The sequence below is a fragment of the Dendrobates tinctorius genome, unplaced genomic scaffold, assembly GCF_039654945.1.
Source record: "Dendrobates tinctorius isolate UK_male_01 unplaced genomic scaffold, ASM3965494v1 ptg000089l, whole genome shotgun sequence".
Classification (NCBI taxonomy): Eukaryota; Metazoa; Chordata; class Amphibia; order Anura; family Dendrobatidae; genus Dendrobates; species Dendrobates tinctorius.
The window spans coordinates 8,980,926-9,000,084 of record NW_027361757.1 but is presented as its reverse complement, the minus strand read 5'-3'; the positions used below and the strand labels follow the sequence as shown (position 1 = coordinate 9,000,084).

Genomic DNA, 19,159 nt, shown 5'->3' with positions numbered 1-19,159 from the left:
GACACCCAGAGCATCTAGCATTATAATTCATAAGAGAAGTGTGACAGGTAATGTAGCAACACATAGAAAATATAAAACCGTGACAATGCGTATACACCCATAAATGTGAGCTGATCTGACAGATGCCCTTTAAATAAAATACAGTATATGCCTTGCACATGTACTGAACTAAATCTAGGTGTAAGGCATACATTTTATTTAGTACAAGTTTGAGCTTCTGCCCAAATAGTACATTTATAAAATTATATAATCTAAATGCTGAAATCATCAAGTGAACCATTAAAAATTGATAAATGATGTACAGGGATTGTCAATACCTCTAGGCCAAATATTCAGGACTATTTCAAGTAATGTAAAAATAAAATCCTTGCATGCCGAGATTAAAAAAAAATAAAAACATTTGGAGATCTAGTATTCAGGTCAGAATACCTTTAAATATTAATAATCTTCCTTCCAGCATATAATCAGGCTCAGTAACACTTACAAATTTTGTTATCAGTATTCCTCAGAAAAGCCCAATATTTTTGACAGCCGACCATGATGAGCTTATCTGCAGGCAAAAACTCCTGCACAGACAGGTTTTATTCCGTAGACATAACTAAATATTAGACCAAAAAAAAATTATATATTTTATTGTGCCACTGGAGACCTAAACAAAACTGATCAAGAGGTTAAGAGTGAACGTATTTTCATTGAATGTATAAGCCCAATTCCACAGAACACCAAACCTCTGTTGTGGGCACAGACAGAAGAGGGCCCCTGTGCAAGAATAATATATGGGCCCTTTGCAGCCCAAGAGCTCGTCCTAGTGCACAATCCCACCTGCTTTGGAGGTAGTAATGTGCCCCCTTACCTCTTGGACCCTTGTGCAGCTGCATGGGTTGCACCAATGATATGTCCACCACTGGGCGTGAGCCATTGATGCTCAGACCTGTTGAGGCTTTGCCTAGCAGCATGGGTTTTTTGGGGGCCATGGGTCACGCCTCCTACCGGCATGGTGTTGGGAGCTGTTGGACATGTTAGGGGCCCATTCTGAAGTTCCCAGTGATGTGGCAGTGGGCTCATACAGTCTGATCAAAGTATTAAGAACTTTGATGTACTGTAATGTATATTTGGATGTCCCAGGTCGTTCTACATCCTTGGTATATTTGGTAAAATACCTCTTAGCAATTTACTATGTGTGTGCAAACAGACACGTTTCCAAAGCTCAGAATGGAAAAATCCCAGCCCTTTACAAAAGGTCTTTATTTCAGAGGCAGGATAGTGGATTGTGTTTGGTGTAATAGCAGTCTTAAAAAAGGTGCAAAACAAATATGTGAACTTTCCAGATGTAGAGGAATAGCAGCACTGTATTCTAGAACTCCAAGAATAGAAGCTGGAGACTAAGTCACCAACGACAACAAAACCACTAAGTCATAAAAATAGTTTCCTGATTATACGCTTGTGTTGGGAATCCTCTGGCACAAATGCCTCACTTTACACACATTTTACAAGACGCTCTCCATAAATGCCACGCAGCACTTGGCATCACAACTACTGTTCAGAAGCACAGCCCACGTTCCAGTTTATCCAAAGCTCGTGGCTACAATAGATTGTTATTACCTGTGGGAGGGCGCCATAATTCCAGATATAGCCCTTGTGAGGGAACACATTGGCCACGTACCGGAGCTTGCCTTTTTTCACATCTTGTTTGATGGGATTCAATGGGTCTTTTGTGGCAATCTGGAAACACAAGCAAGCAGCAGGTTACCGGAAGATCTGAATGAATTCCTGTAGTTAAGAATAAGCGAGAAAAAAAAAAAAAAAAAAAAAAAAGGATCAGCATGGCATGAGCAACATCTAAGCTGGAGAACAAGTCAGCAAAAAGCCCACACACCAAGCCGGGGATGTGCGAGCAATTCTGAGTCATGTTCTGCATTGCGGTTATCTCATAGCCAGCCTCTTAAGGTGAACCATAAATAGGCCTTTGGATAATTTGTGCTTCTTAGTGGAGGATGTATAAAGACATTGCATGGAGCCTTCATTGGATTACAAAAGCCTCAAGCTTCAAAATGTTGTAAGAGTTACTATAATATGATCACAGTTCTACCGATGTGTTTAGAGTATATTGTATACCAGCTGCAATATTAAAACCACCTAATCTTGTACAAGTCACTTGTGGTGCCAAAAGATCTTTGACCCCTCAAAGCATGCAATACCAAAGAACCCGATCAGTAGTCTTGCGTATCTTTCACAATGAATTACAGGACCTTAGACATCTGCAATGGTGAGATGCTCATAAATGGACCTTGCTTTTCCAGCACATCCCACAGGTTGATCAGATTGCGATCTGAGGAATTTGAAGGCCAAGTCATCACCTTGGTCTTTGTAACGTTCTTCATGCCATTCCTGAACAATTTTTGTAGTGTGGCAGGACACATTAGGCTATAAAAAAGGGCAGGCCAGCACCATTAGGAAATACAATTTCCTAAAATTGGGAGTATTTGGTCTACAACACTGTTCAGGCAGGTGATACATGTCAACGTACCATCCAGATGAATGCTAGGACCCAAGTTCTCCCTCCCAAAACATTGCCCAAAGTATCAAACTGTCTGCTTTTTTTTTTTTTTTTCTTCCACATCTTGTTGCAATCTGTTCTCTAGGTAAGTTGCGAATAAAGGGCCAGTCTGTACCATCTACATAATATGAGGGGCGATTCATCAGAGAGGGGCATTCTTTCTTTGCTTCCTGGCCCAGTCCTGATGTTGACGTGCACATTGAGGGCACGTTAGGTGCTGAACATGAGTTAGCATGGGAACTCTTGACTGGTCAGTAGCTATGCAGTCGATACGCAGGAATTGGTGATGTGTGCGCTTGCAACTTTCTTCACTTGCTGCCCAATGTATACCAACCTTTGTTAGGCGCCATGGTCACAAGCTAATCAATGTTATGCAGTTCACCTGCAAGCGGTCTTAACATTGATAAAAGGCTATGCTTCATCACTGTACACACTGAAGACTGAGAATTATTGCCAAAATAAAACACATTCCAACAGTTGGTTGCATACTCTTAAACATTTTCATACAGAGTATAATAAAAGGTTACTGTAGATTTCATGGGTTTAGTTTCATACTGGTATGGGAAGGGTTTTGCAGAATTACATTAGAGGAAAATATACACACTGGAGAAAATAAGAATCAATATGTGGGATCTGCAAGGAATTTAAGAGGGTTATGCTAGTCTTCCTTCATGAACACCCCGCTCCCCTGCCTCAAGGCTTCAGGTTTGATGGGGGTGGGGGAAGGGGCGCAACAGCTCGGAACAGTGGCATGGTCCGAATTGTGCGCTCTCCCATGCTGCGAGTAGAGGCACTAAAGCTGGCCAGAAATGTAAATGTTGGGCTCCTTCCCAAGAAAATGGGCCACCTCAGTCTGCAGAGGTGGCCAGATAAGCTAGGCAAGGAGCAGTAAAATATAGTATTAAAATCAATTTGTTCTTGAGGCCAAGATGTAAATTGCAAAGTTGCTTGGTTTTAAAAGAGCTTTGCAAATTTTACACACACAAAAAAAAAAAAAAAACACACATTAATCCCTTCATGACCTACAGATTTTCCATTTTAGCAGTCCATATGGGGCCTTATTTTTTGAGGGACAAGTTGTATATGTTGAACATGACCTAGTAATAGGATTCTCCAGAAATCTGTATCCATCTATAGTTAATGGTGACGGAAAGGGGTAGTGCTGGATGGAAGATCTATTTCTTCCAGCAGGATAAGATTTGGCCTGAATTTTCCCTAAGGTTGAGGACCTGCAGTGATGTCACAATAACGTGATCAGCCCATGTGATAGGTACCTCATCTGTGGGTGTGGTTATGGGCGATATGAGACTGTGGTGTGGTCACATGGTCTGTGTTGGAAGGTCCTGAAAGTGGACAGACTTCCTGAATAGCACATGGTGAGACAGTGTACGTGCAGAGCCTGTGACAGCTACTGTGTGGGGAAAGCTACTGTCCTTCTAAGGGTCTGGACTGTCGGGTGGGACGTTGCCAAGCAAGTCACGGGACAGTGATCCTAGTAAGGCAAGTAAGGCACCTTCCCTGAAAGCCAGGACTGACAAGGAGTCAGCGTGAGGAGCGGAGCTCCTGGAAGGTAACCTCAGAAAAGGGGGTTGTAATATATGGCAGAGGGGTTTATCTGCTACATGAACAGACTGGTGGTCATGATATGTTCATGGATGTAATGAAATGCACTTTGTTTTCGGTTTATCCAGCGTTAATAAACCAAAGACTTTTTGTGGGAAACCGTTCCTGTGTGCTTTAATCCCGTTGCCAAGCAAGCGTCTACCAACACACTCAGGGAGCGCTATATCACTATATATATAAAAAAAAAAGTGGCGAAAAATTCAGAAACTTGTAAGAAACAAAATTTACGCTTGTTTCGCCATTTTTCGAGAACCATAACACTTTTCAGGATATGGGGCTGGGTGAGGTCTTATTGTTTGCACCAAGCTGACATTTTTCTTGATACCATTTTGGAGGTAGATAAAAATGTTTTGATGGTCTCTTATTACACTTTACCGCAATGATGCGGTGGCCAAAATAACCCCCGCAATTCTGGGGTTTTGACTTTCTCATTACACTGTTTACTGATTGGATTAATGAATTCTATATCTTGATAGATCGGAAATTTCTGAATGCAGGGATAACAAATGCGTATTTTTTTTTAAAAGGGATGCGATGTTGCTCATTTTTTTTTTTAAACCTTCATCTTCATTAATAGTCTCTTTAGGAGACTTGAAGCTGCATCAGCCCTGCTACGTATAGCAGTAGAAACCACCATCTATGAATCCCACTCATGCTTACAGTCCACATTCTCTCTTTTTTTACCGATCGTGTCTGCAAAATTCCCAGAGACATGTCTATTTTGGATCAAAGTCACAGATCAAAATTACCCATAAAAGCCTCTGGTTCTATAAATAGACATTATAAGGCATTGCATGGAAGTTTTGCAATTTATCCTTTTTTTCCATAAGTAAAAGTCACGGATGGCAAAAACTGACATTGACCAAACCCTAATGAAACCATACATACACATATGCATATACATACATTTTATTTACACAAACACATTAAACTAAGACTTTTTGATCGACAAATGTTAACAAATGAGTAGTGCCTACCACTTGTGTCTCGCCTCTACATGCAGAGACAGGCATAGCTCATAATTAAAGCCTTGCCTGGGAAAGATGGGCTGATATGGGTGTGCCTCCCTCCAGGGCTCAGCAATCTTATCAGCCTATCTTTCCACATAAGATTTTAATTTCGAGCTACGCCTGGTTTTCTTCACTTCCCCAATTCATTCAGATGAGGCTGGTTTGGCACATGGAGAAGCGAGCCATTAGGGTGAGTGCACACAGTGCGGATTGAGTTGCGGATTTTTCCGCACGGATTTGCAGGTAAAATGACCTGCGGTTTACCTGTTGATTTGCCCCTGTGTTTTGACACCTGGACAATGGAACCGATGTCTGGAATCCGCAGAAAGAATGGACATGCTGCAGATTTAAAACCGCAGCTTGTGCACTGCGGTTTTTTAAAGCCATTGGCCAACATGGTACTGTACATTGCTTGCGGATCTGCAGCGGATCCACACCGGCAAATCTGCTTCAGATCCACAGCAAAATCCGCATCGTGTGCACTAGGGTGACCGGATCTCATAAGGGGGGGAAAAAAAAAAATGTCAGAATCTTGTTCGTCTGGACCCCACAAAACGATTCCTCTTTCCAGATATTGAGAGAGCCAAAATTTGAGCTCGATCAAACGACGTTAACCCGTGCCGCTCGTCGCTCAAAGTTTGAAAAAATCCAAATTGAGGTATTTTAAGATTTAGGTATTTTGCATAGTCTGTTAGACTATAAAGAATGTGACAACAACATTGCAGAAATAGCCCTGACCAAATTTTCGAACCATTTGTGGTATTTGAATGCAGAGTTGGTGGGATTATCGTTTTTTGATCCCACCATTACAATGAAAAGTTGTTAATGGCTAATAAATTGCTAAGTAGCACAGATGAACCATCAGAGCACGCTAACCTACATGAGTTGATAATTTTACATAGTTATCTAATCTATTCTAGAGCTTTTGTTAAAGTAGTTTTTGAAACGTCAGAATATAATGCTCGGCATTTGCTTACAACTTGCAGGACATATTGCTTTTGTTCTTCATCTTTTGTCAGAAGGTCGTTAAAGTCGGTTACTTCCTACCTCTTTTAATTTTTCTTTCCTAACTTTTGGATTTACAACCCCCTAGCGTGCTCTGATGGTTCATCTGTGCTACTGAGCAATTTATTAACCATTAACAACTTTTCATTGTCTGTAATGGTGGGATCAAAAAACGATAATCCCACCAACTCTGCATTCAAATACCACAAATGGTTCGAAAATTTGGTCAGGGCTATTTCTGCAATGTTGTTGTCACATTCTTTATAGTCTAACAGACTATGCAAAATACCTAAATCTTAAAATACCTCAATTTGGATTTTTTCAAACTTTGAGCGACGAGCGGCACGGGTTAACGTAGTTTGATCGAGCTCAAATTTTGGCTCTCTCAATATCTGGAAAGGGGAATCGTTTTGTGGGGTCCAGACGGACAAAATTCCGACATCGATTTTTTGCGGTCACCCTAGTGTGCACACACCCATAGTGACCTGCCATAGTCAGGTACACCTTGGCGTGGTTGGATAGCTTTTGCACTTTTTGATCAGAAAATGTTAAGTACCTTATGTTTAACATTTACAGCAATAGTGGAGTTCATGTATTCCTTAGGCGCAGTGAGCTGATGCATAGTGGACGTCTGTATATTTTCTCAGTGTACAGATGAACGCCAATTGAGGCCACTTTCACACGTCAGTGTGTCCGATACGTATGGTGACACTTGCACAGAGACATTCAAATGAATGGGTCTGTACACATCTGCAATTCCATGGGCCGGCAAACGTCCCTCTCACAGATGACACAGGGATGTCATTCGTGTGACACGTAACGGCGCCTGAGAAGCAGCGGTACAGTAAGTTGCCGCTAACAGTGAGAGCAGGCGGCTGATGGAAGTATTCATTAACAGCCACCTGTGCTATAAATAAAAAACAGTGTGGGTTCCCCTGTATTTTTGATAACCAGCCAGGCAAAAAACGACGCATGCAGAGGCATCCGTACGGCCTGCATACCCAATGTTAAAGATATGGTACACAGGCCACATGCAGAAGTATGCGGCCGTAGGCGGAGCTGACGGGAGAAACAGCAGCAGTGGGCGGAGCTTCAGAGAAAGACTGCAGACCTCTAAATGGGGAAAAAAAAAAAAAAAAAAAGACAGCGTGGATTCCCCGGTAAATTTTTTTTTTGATAACCAGCCAGGCAAAACGGATAGCTAGGAGTTGCAACCCTCAGCTGTCAGCATTAGCAAGGCTGGTTGAATGGAGGAGGTGCGGCAGTGGGCGGAGCTTCATGGAGGAAGCCCTCCGCAGCTCTTCCGTCAGCAAATGTCAAACCAGCCTTAGAGTTAGGCAGTGATGACACATGCGAGAAACTCGGACGAGTCTTGCATCTTAATACCCGGCACTGCAGCCGGCACTCGGGAGCGGAGCGTGCGACTGCATGTATTTCTATGCAGTCGCAGGCTCTGATCCGAGTGCCGGGTATTAAGATGAGAGACTCGTCCGAGTTTCTCGCATGTGTGATCCTGGTCTTATTAATGGCAGAAGGTGGAGGCGGATATGAGCAACAGTCCCATCAGCCGCCACCTGCTGTCGCTGTTATCAGTTGAATATACCTCATCATTCTCCCCTGTTCACTGGCAGAGCAGGGATGACTGACGAGAGCCGTTTTCAGCACTCAGCGTCGGGGAACATCGCTAACTGTACCACCGCTTCCCTGGCGCTGTCACCTGTGGTATTGATGAGGGACACGTGTGCCGCAAGTATTACACACACGGACAATGATATCTTCGATACAGTTTTTTCCGATATTGCAAATATCAGGACGTGTGAAACCAGCCTTAATACAAAGTGTGGGTCTTTTTTGCAGTAAACAAAGAGGACACTCAGATTTGAAAAACATAAAAACAGACATCTGAGTGAGTCCCTATATTGGCTGATCGTCTTGGCGTGGTCAAAAAGTATATGGCCTGATTTAGACTAGATAAATCAGGGTGTAATGGAATTAAAGCAACCCAAATTCCTCCAGTAACACAGCTAATTGATAATATGCAGTTATTTGAGAAAAAACAAAAACATATCCGCATGAGTCACATACAACAGGGTTAATCTAGGAAACCACGCCAATAAATGAAAATACTGTACATTTACTTAGAGGCAGAATAAGGAGAGAAAGTGGGTGGTAATAAAACAGAAAAAAATAAGATTTACTTCTTATTTTCAAATAGTAACAGAGAATCCGTGTAAAGTGCTGCAAACAAAGTATCAACATATTGTGGAAACCTTTGCAAGGTGATGGAATGGAGTTTTTCCATATACAATAATAAACTAACCTCCATCTTTGCATTAGTCCAGCGTGGCACTTCTACGACCATGTTGAATATTCCCTATAAAATAAGAAATAAGACTAAGGAGGCAAGGCACAAGCACAGATTATTGTATACACATATCCATAAACTTCCATTGGATCTTATACAGGCCAATACAGTTTGGAAAACTTATGGCAGGTATCAACATAAATTAGGCACTTAACAAATAATTCTCCACAAAGCTAAAGTTCACGTGTTACCTGCCAAGTACCAATGAATAGTCATCTGGATGAAGACTTATGAAGTCCCACACACAACTAGCTTGATGGCAATCATTCATCTAATTTCGGTCCTGTCACCACATGGCAAATGTGCAAGTGATGTTGAGACGAGACCAGAAATGGCGCATAGGCCGAACTGGAATGACATATCCCGGCCTGTATGATGCAAGCAACACTATGAAAGGCGAGCATGAGATGGCAGGTTTTATTCACCTGAATGGCCTATTTGAGAGGGCTCAAACAGCAATTAGCAATCAGGAAGCCTTTGCAAAGCAATAACAGGTTATAGTGATTTAGTGTATATATATATTTGTCTTATCATGTCTGTCTGTAACCGAAATCCCCTGTCGCTGATCGGCCGGCCTCGACCAATCAGCGACGCAGGAATTCTGTGACAGACCGTCTGTCCCATCCAGTGTCACAGTCACTCACCGCAGAGATGCTGCATGTCCCTCCTCCTGGATGGAAAGCGCTGAGATCTCCTGCAAGTCCAGGCGTCTCCGGAGCAGTAATCCGTGCCGCGTACACCAGCAGCAGCCCGTGCAGTGCGAGAGCCCCAGATCCGCAGGCCGAGCTCTCCCAGCCTTCTGCACTCAGCGCCGAGCACAGCAAATGTGATCACTACATTCCTGAAGCACGGGCAGGGGGCGGGTCAGCAGGCGTCACTCTCACAGGGGAGGCATCAATCACCGGAGACCCCGCCCACTCCAGCCTGAAGAGAGGGAGCGATGGAGGGCGCAGCAGCTATGAGACACCCGGGGCCCAGGCTCTGCCCTATGTGCGGGGACATATACTGTATCTACAGCATGGAGGGATGGCCGTGTGTCATGTGCAAATGTATATTATGTACTATGTGTGTGCATTTATTATGTAGATATATATTATGTATTATATGCATAACAGAAAAGGGGGGTGAGGGTGACCATACCTACCAGCAAAGGGGGGGTGAGGGGAGCATGCATATGTTTTGTATGCATAACAGGAAGGAAAGGGGGGTGAGGGTGACGGGACTATGAATATCAGGAAAGAGGGGTGAAGGGGTCCATGCATACCAGGAAAGGGGGGTGAGGGGACCATGCATACCAGGAAAGGGGGGTGAGGGGACCATGCATACCAGGAAAGAGGGATGAGAGGACCATGCATATCAGGATTGGGGGGTACATTATTGCATTATTATTAAATCTTCATTAATAAACTGCACACATATTCTAGAATACCCGATGCGTTAGAATCGGGACACCATCTAGTAATACAGGTTCACTTTAAGTTTAAAATATATATGTTGTACAGAATTTTTTCCCCCCCAAATTGCTTACTGGATTAAAGTTTGGCCCCTACAACAGAGAATCAGAATGTCAGAAGGTCCGAAGAAAGCCCTTACATCTGATCACACTCCTGTGCCTGCCAGGGAAGCACATCAAACTATCAAGATAATGGCCTCCTTCTGTCATCAGGTTCCAAACGTTTCTTAAAAAGTAGTGTTCCAGAAGTGCAGAAACATGGAATCGAGAGTCTGAAACTTATTAGCCCCAGTCTTGTATATTAAGAACAAAACACTACAAACTGTTCCTGTGGAGTTTAAGCATCGATACAACGCTGACACATTAATTCTTAGAGTGCACGTTTGTGTAAAGAGTTGAATTTTTTTCCTCCATAAATCAATGGTACATAGAATTAAGAGCTTTGTAATACATCTTATTTGTGAAGTTCGCCTTTTCCCCCTCCTGGACTGATCACTCAATCTCAATTCACAGGTAAAATCTGTATTTAATGAAGACATATTACATTGTAGAAATAGGAGAAAGGGTGAGCTAAGGAGAGGGACCACGAAGGTGTGACAGCAAGAACAACATGAAGTATAAAAGGAAAGACCTTTGCTGTGCTTGTGTTCTTGCAGACATCGCACCCGGGTGGTCCTTTGCTCTTCTGCATCTAGTTTTAGGCCTTTATTCTAACCGCTGTCCAAGGTACCTGACTAGTCTTGTACATGGGACAATCTGCAGTCAAGAATTCTATTCTGCCTTTTCTCCCCCCATACTCACACACATCAGTGTAATTTCACGCTTACTCCAAGGGAAAATAAGAACTGAATGAAGTCAAGTAATCCCTTCAATTTGTAGAGCTCAGAGCTTAGAAGTGGCAGCAGATGGGTTTATTCCAACTAGATTAGAATGCATTGTATTGATGGTTACCCAGGGCAAATGCAGGTGAACACATCTATGAAATCCCATCACTGTCTGGCAGAAAGTGCAGCAAGACCTTGAAAAACAGGATTTAAATCTAAATGCTAAAGGAAGAGGAAAAAGCATGAAGTCAATTATATTTTACTTCTCAAATGCTGTCTAGGATTATGCAGGATATAGTTATTCATATCAGAAATAGCATTTCTACTTAAATATAAAAAAAAAAGGTGCATATCCAGTGACTGAAATATGACCACTGCAGCCAATCAGTGAATGCCAAAATACTGGCGGCACAACTCAGCAATGGCATTTGAACATTGCTTGTCAATCTGTGCAGACACATGCACATTTGTGGCCTGCTGGAGATCCTTTTTCAGGGCTCTGGCAGTGCTCCTCCTGTTCTTCCTTGCACAAAGCCTAAGTTAGCGGTCCTGCTGCTGGGTTGTTGCCCTCCTACGGCCCCCTTCCAGGTCTCCTGGTGTACTGGCCTGCCTCCTGGTAGTGCCTCCAGCTTCTGGACACTTCAATGCGAGCTGTGGCAAGAAGGTTTACTGTGTCGGTCAGCGATGTGCCATCCTGGATGAGCTGCACTACCTGAGCCACTTGTGTGGGTTGTAGAGTCCGTCTCATGCTACCACGAGTGTGAAAGCACAACCAATATTCAAAAGTGACCAAATCATCAGCCGGAAAGCATTGGTACTGAGATGTGGTCTGTGGTTCCCACCTACAGAACCACTCCTTTATTGATTGTGTCTTGATAATTGCCAATAATTTCCATCTGTTGACTATTCCACTTGCACAACAGCATGTGAAGTTGATTGTCAATCAGTGATGCTTCCTAAGTGGACAGTTTGATTTCACAGAAGTTCGATTTACTTGGGAGTTATATTCTGTTGTTTAAGTGTTACTTTCATTTTTTTGAGAGAGATCTTGTGTGCGTGCGTATAATATATATACACACTATATATATATATATATATACACACACACAATATATATATATATATATATATATATATATATATATATATATATATATATATATATATATACATACACACACACACACACATACATACATATACACATTATATATCTCCCGCCCTAGGTCACCATTCCAGCGAGTTCGTGGGACAGTGTAAGATCCTGCAAAATGTGAACAGAGACTTGCAGGCAAATTTTAACTCCAGAGGTTACCCATCGTACCTTTTAAATGAAGCAGTAAATAGCAAAATAGTCACAGGCGCCGGCAAGTATAAATTTTTTTTTGAAAAATTCCAAAAGAAAAAAAAAAAAAAAAATCATAATACATGTAAATAAAAATTACACATTTGGTATCACCACGTCCGTAACTATGTGCTCTATAAAACGGTACCAATAGCTAATTCCTTCAGTGAACGCAAAAAACCCAAGGCAAAAAATAATCTTTTAACATACTGCCAAACAAAAAGTGGAATAACATGCGATCAAAAAGACGGATATAAATAAGCATGGTACCGTTGAAAACATCACTTTGTCCCGGAAAAAAAGAAAGACACCATACAGCATCATCAGCGAAAAAAAATAAAGTTAGAGCTCGCAGAATAAAGCGATGCAAACAATTATTTTTATATAAAATAGTTTTTATTGTACAAAAGAGACAATACAAAAAAAAAAAAAAAAAAAAAATTTATGTGGTATCGCTGTAATCGTACTAACCCGAAGAATAAAACTGCTTTATCAATTTTACCACACGCAGAACAGTATAAAGCCCACCCCAAAAGAAATTCATGAACTGCTGTTTTTTGTTCATTCTGCCTCCCAAAAATCTAATAAAGTGATAAAAAAAAAGGCACGTGCCCAAAAATGGTACCAACAAAAACATCAACTCGTTCTGCAAAAAACAAGACCTCACATGACTATCGGCCGAAATATGGAAAAATTATAGCTCTCAAAATGTGGTGATGCAAAAACTATATTTTGCAATAAAAAGCGTCTTTTAGCGTGTGACAGCTGGTCAAAAACTCACTATAAATAGTAAATCAAACCCCCCTTTATCACTCCCTTAGTAAGGGAAAAATAATAAAATAAAAAAAATAAAAAATGTATTTATTTCCATTTGGGTTAGGGTTGCAGTTAGAATTGGGGGGGTTTCCACTGTTCAGGCACATCAGGGGTTCTCCAAACTCGACTTGGCGTCTGATCTCAATTCCAGCCAATTCTGCGTTGAAAAAGTTAAACAGTGCTCCTTCCCTTCCGAGCTCTGCCATGCGCCCAAACACTGGTTTACCCCCACATATGGGGTACCAGCATATTCAGGACAAATTGCACAATAACTCTTAGGGTCCAATTTTTTCTGCTACCATTGGGAAAGTAAAAAATTTGGGGAAAAAAAAAAAAAAAGATTTTTGTGTACTCACCGTAAAATCTCTTAGCCTCTAATTGGGTTACACAGAACCATGGGTGTTATGCTGCTGTCCACTAGTAGGCGACACTATGCATAATCTGAAAAAGATTAACTTTGGCTCTTCCTCTGCAGTATACACCCCTGGACGGCGTCAGCCTTCTACAGTTTTGTGCAAAAGCATTAGGAGGAACGTAACAGAAATAACAACCATACCTGTACAGAAGGCTACTATGTACGAGCTCAAAGAACAATATGAGAACTCAACCGTAAACAGCGGCCCGTAAGGGCAACAGGGTGGGAGCTGTGTCCCCCAATTAGAGGCTAAGAGAAAGATTTTACGGTGGAGTACACAAAAATCTCCTTTACTCTGTCGCCTCATTGGGGGACACAGAACCATGGGTCGTCCCAAAGCAGTCCCTGGGTGGGAAGCAATGGACAAATATTGTGCTAGCAGGTCCCTAAACTTGGGGCACTGCCGCCTGCAGAACCAGTCTACCCAGGCTCGCATCCGCTGAGGACTGGGTATGAACACTGTAGTGTTTCGTAAACGTGTGTATGCTAGTCCAAGTGGCCACCTTACACACTTGTGCCGAAGCCTGGTGCCGAATGGCCAAGGATGCCCCTACTGCCCGCATAGAGTGCGCCATGATACCGGCCGGAAGAGGGGGATTGTTAAGTCGGTAAGCCTCTTGTATGGTGGACTTTATCCACCTGGCAAGGGTAGCTTTGGAAGCCGGCAGACCCTTGCAAACGCCTTCCGGTAGAAGGAAAAGGGAATCAGACTTCCGGAAGGGTGCAGTCCTAGACACGTATATACGCAATGCCCTGACGATGTCAAGCGTATGCAGATCCTTCTCCACTCTATGAACCGGAACCGTGCAAAGGGATGGCAGTGAGATTTCTTCATTGAGGTGGAAGTTGGACACAACCTTTGGAAGGAAGGATGGTACTGTACGGAGAACCACCTTGTCCTGGTGAAAAGCTAGGAAAGGCCGTCTGCAGGAGAGTGCTGACAATTCAGACACCCTGCGCAGCGAGGCGACTGCCAACAGAAAAAACACTTTCTGCGACAGGATGCGGAGTGGGACTTCCTTAAGGGGTTCAAAAGGTGGTGCCTGTAATGCTGTCAGGACCAGGTTGAGATCCCACGTTTCCAGAGGGAGTCTGTAGGGGGGGAGCCAATCGGGAAACTCCCTGGAGAAAAGTCCTTACTTGCGGCTTGTTAGCAATACGCCTTTGGAAAAGCACTGAAAGCGCTGACACCTGGCTCTTAAGCGAGCCTAGGGCTAGCCCGGCGTCCAGGCCAGATTGAAGAAAACCCAGCACCTTCGGGAGGGAATAAGGGAGTGGGACCTGTCCACGGGTTTCGCACCAGGTAAAGAAAGCTCTCCAGGTACGATAATAAATCTTGGCGGAGGCTGGCTTTCTTGCTCTGATCATGGTTGTGATGACGTCTGGTGAGAGCCCTGCTTGGGTTAGAACCCAAGTTTCAAGGGCCACGCCGTCAAATTGAGAGCCCCTGAATTCAGATGGTAGAACGGACCTTGTGACAAAAGGTCATGACGGTTGGGGAGACGCCAGGGGGCGTCTGCTGTAAGTTGCACGACGTCGGCGTACCATGTACGTCTGGGCCAGTCCGGCGTGATCAGGATGGTTGAAACCCCCTCTTGTTTGATCTTCCTCACGACTCTGGAGATCAGGCGGATGTGGAAAAATGTACAGAAGCTGGAACTGGGTCCAGTCCTGCACCAGGGCATCCGCTCCGAGCGACCGCGGGTCACGTGTCCTGGCCATGAAATTGGAGACCTTGGCATTGAAATGGGATGCCATTAGGTCCACGTCCGGGGTCCCCCAGCGATGGCAGATCTGGTGAAAAATTTCGGGATGGAGAGATCACTCCCCCGCGTCAATTCCTTGTCTGCTGAGAAGTTGGCTTCCCAGTTGTTCACACCCGGAATGTGGACCGTTGAGAGTACCGACCTCATCTCTTCCGCCCAGTGGAGGATATGTGCCACTTCTCTCATCGCCTGGGCACTGTGGGTCCTGCCTTGGTGATTCACATATGCCACCGCCGTAGCATTGTCCGACTGAATCCTTATGTGAGAGGCTGCCAGCAAGCGATGAAAGGCTCTCCGTGCCAGGAAGATGGCCCGAATTTCCAGAATATTGATGGGCAAAGTCATTTCTGCTGGTGACCACTTGCCTTGTGCCCTGTGATGTAGGTGCACCGCACCCCAACCTGTCAGGCTTGCATCGGTGGTCAGGACCTTCCAGTGACCTGAGAGAAAAGATTTTCCTCTTGCAAGCGAAGTTGGCTTGAGCCACCAGTGTAGGGACCTCCTGGTTGACGATGTCAACCGGAATTCCCTGTTGAGGGAGAAGGGATTCCTGTCCCAAGACTTGAGGATGGCGAGTTGAAGAGGCCTGAGGTGAAACTGGGCAAATGGTACCGCCTCCATTGCTGCTGCCATCCTGCAGAGGACTCTCGGCAAACCGGAGGGATCGAGGAGGATTGCGGAGGAGTATGCGAACTCCCAGGCAGAGAGCCAGTGTCTTGTTCCTGGGTAGGAGCACCAGACCCTTGGAAGTGTTGAATAGCATCCCCAGGAAGGTCAGGGCCTGACTCGGGGTAGTCGATGACTTTTGTAGGTTGACTAACCAGCCCAGGCGACTCAGTGTCGATTGTGATTGAGACACTGTCCTCGCAGTCCTTGAAGGTGGAAGCCTTGATGAGAAGGTCGTCCAGGTATGGAACGACTACAATGCCTCTGGAGTGTAGAACGTCCATGGTAGCTGCCATGACCTTGGTAAACGTTCTTGGAGCTGTGGCAAGCCCGAAAGGGAGAGCCACGAACTGGTAGTGGTCCTGGTTGATCGCGAACCTGAGAAACCATTGATGGGCGGAAGCAATTGGTATGTGCAGGTATGAGTCTTGTATATCTATGGAGGCGAGATTCTCCCTGCTCCATGAACGCAATGATGGACCGAAGGGACTCCATGCGAAAATGACGGACCCGTACATATCTGTTGAGCAGTTTCAGGTCTAGTATGGGCTGGACGCTGCCTCCTTTCTTGGGGGACTACGAATAGATTGGAGTAGAACCCTCGGAAGCGTTTGTTCACGGGAACCGGTACTACAACTCCTGCTTGGAGAGAGGAGACCGCTTGCTGGAAGGCACGAGCCTTGTCTGGCGGTTTTGGTGGAAAAGAGAGGAAGAACCGGTTCGGTGGACTGGAAGTCACCATTTCCCTGACCCACCTGTCTTCTGTAATAGGCAGCCAGACTTGCTGAAAGAGTAGAAGTCGCCCGCCTACTGGTGGTGTGTCTTCCGGAGTTCGTGAGTCATGATGAAGCAAAGTTCTGAGGTTTTCCTCCCTTGGGTTTCGCTTGGCCTGCTTTCGACTGCCATGTCCTGTCCGGCCTCTGTACCGCCCGTGGGTTGTCCCTGCATGGAGAGCGGTTAAGATTTTGTGCTGGTCGAGAGACGGACCAGCCCGAAGAAATCCGAAAGGATCGGAATAGTGTTTGGTTACGCCGTTTGAACGTGCGTTTAGGTTTTAGCTGAGGGAGAGAGGTACTCTTACCTCCATTGGTGTTGGATATCATTGTGTCCAACTTTTCACCAAAAAGTCGTCCACTAAGGTACGGGAGATGCGTGAGGGACTTTTTTTTGAGGCCGCATCCGCTTTCCATTCCCGCAGCCAGAGGATACGCTGGATTGAAAAAGCAGGCTAGCGGTGGGGCCACAATCTGAAGCGGGGCCCTGTAATGGGTCCCCCTGAGGAGCTATAGAATGATGCTGCCGCAGAGACAGGGGCGCAGGGAGCACTGTGTCTGCATGTGCTATGCCTGCCTGCACTCCCCCCGGCCCCGACAGGAACCCGCAGCTAGCTGGGGTCCCTGGGTACTGTGCAGGTTGCCATGGAATAGACCCTACCTGAGGTGTCTCAACCTAATACCCCCAGAGGGGGATTATGGAGGGTGCTGCTGTCATCGTCAGGGGGCTTCTTCCTCGCCTCGACCTCAACCCAAGACCAAAAGGAATTGGAGGGGGGGGGTCTCAACTTCGAACCAGCTCCCGCAGGACTGGGGCAGGAGCAACATGGGGAACCGCCATCTCAACTTCAACTGGGCACCCCATAATAGGGGGCCGAGGAAGGAGCCATGCCGGGAGTCTCATTTAGGAGACCCACTTTTTCTTCATCTGTCATCCGGAAGAAAAAAAACGGAAAAAAGAAAAATTGTTTAGGTGTGCCTCCTTGCGACACTAAGCAAAAACTGGAGGAGAAGGCTGACGCCGTCCAGGGGTGTATACTGCAGAGGAGGAGCCAAAGTTAATCTTTTTCAGATTATGCATAGTGTCGCCTCCTAGTAGACAGCAGCATAACACCCATGGTTCTGTGTCCCCCAATGAGGCGACAGAGTAAATATGACTTATTTTCACGCCAGGGCGTTATAAACTTCTGTGAAGCACTTGGGGGTTCAGAGTGCTCACCACACATCTAGACAAGTTCCTTGGGGGTCTAGTTCCCAAAACGGGGTCATTTGTGGGGTGTTTCCACTGTTTAGGCACACATCAGGGGCTCTCCAAATGAGACATGGCTTCCAGCCAATTCTGCGTTGAAAAAGTCAAACTGCGCTCCCTCCATTCCGAACTCTGCCATGCGCCCAAATAGTGGTTTACACATATGGGGTATCGGCGCACTCAGGACAAAATGCACAATTACTTTTGGGGTCCAATTCTCCTGTTACCCTTGGGAAAATAAAAAAAAATTGGACCCAAAGTAATTTTTTGTGAGGAAAAAAAAAAAAAAAAAAAAAAAGTTAAATGTACATTTTTTTAAACATTCAAAAAAAAAATCCTGTGAAGCACCTGAAGAGTTAATACACTTCTTGAATGTGATTCTGAGCACCTTGAGGGGTGCAGTTTTTAGAATCATATAGCCCCTTCAAAGTGACTTCAAATGTCAAACAAACAAAAAAAACAAAAACAAAAAAAAAGGGGGTTGTAAAAGTGAGATATCGCTGGTCGACTTAACCCTTATAACTTCCTAACCCAAAAAAAAAAAAAAAAAGTTTTGGTTCCAAAATTGTGCCGATGTAAAGTAAGCATGTGGGAAATGTTACTTAAGTATTTTGTGCGACATATCTGTGTGATTTAAGGGCATTAAAATTCAAATTGTGAAATTTTCAAAATTTGACAAATTTCCGAATTTTTCACAATTTAATGCAAAAATTGTCGACCGAAATTTACCACCAACATGAAGCCCAATATGTCACAAAAAAAAAAAAAACCACCAATATCAGTCGCTAGGCTCCGTTGAAGCGTTCCTGAGTTATTACCTCATAAAGGGACACTGGCCAGAATTGCAAAAAAATGGCCAGGATATTAATGTCAAAATAGGCTGGGTCATGACGGGGTTAAAAAGCAATTATCCACATGTGCATGCTGGAACCTTTTCGGGTTGGGATCACTGGGCACAGAATGACTGTTCAACCTAATTACAGCCACTCAGTGCACAAAGGTGGGGCCAACCATTGAAATACACCTTCCCACCCACTTGTTTTCCCCCTTTTACCTCCACCCCACTTTTCTTAGGCCGGAGTCAGACTTGTAAGAGCGTCGCACGAGTCTCTCGCATCAGAACCCGGCACTGCCGCCAGCTTTCAGGACCAAAGTGTGTGGCTGCATGCATTTCTATGCAGCGTACACTCCGGTCTCGAGTGCTGGCGGCAGTGCCGGGTATTTATGTGAGAGGTTCTCGCATCACACTCACAAGTGTGACCCCAGCCTTAGAGCCAAAGGCTGGAAAAAGG

At 44.6% G+C, this 19,159-nt stretch overlaps 1 protein-coding gene across 2 annotated transcripts in view; it reads right to left on the bottom strand.

Annotated features, from left to right (window-relative positions):
* PPA1 (inorganic pyrophosphatase 1) overlaps nt 1–19,159 on the bottom strand; it is a 102,618-nt gene that overhangs the window by 47,754 nt on the left and 35,705 nt on the right. Inside the window, exons 3-4 of one of the 2 annotated variants that reach the window (XM_073585795.1) lie at nt 8,516–8,569; nt 1,603–1,722 (exon numbers count right to left, since the gene is read on the bottom strand). In XM_073585795.1, coding sequence (XP_073441896.1) covers nt 1,603–1,722; nt 8,516–8,569 — 174 coding nt within the window. The remainder of the gene's footprint in view (nt 1–1,602; nt 1,723–8,515; nt 8,570–19,159) is intronic. The other variant, XM_073585796.1, reaches the window with a different exon arrangement.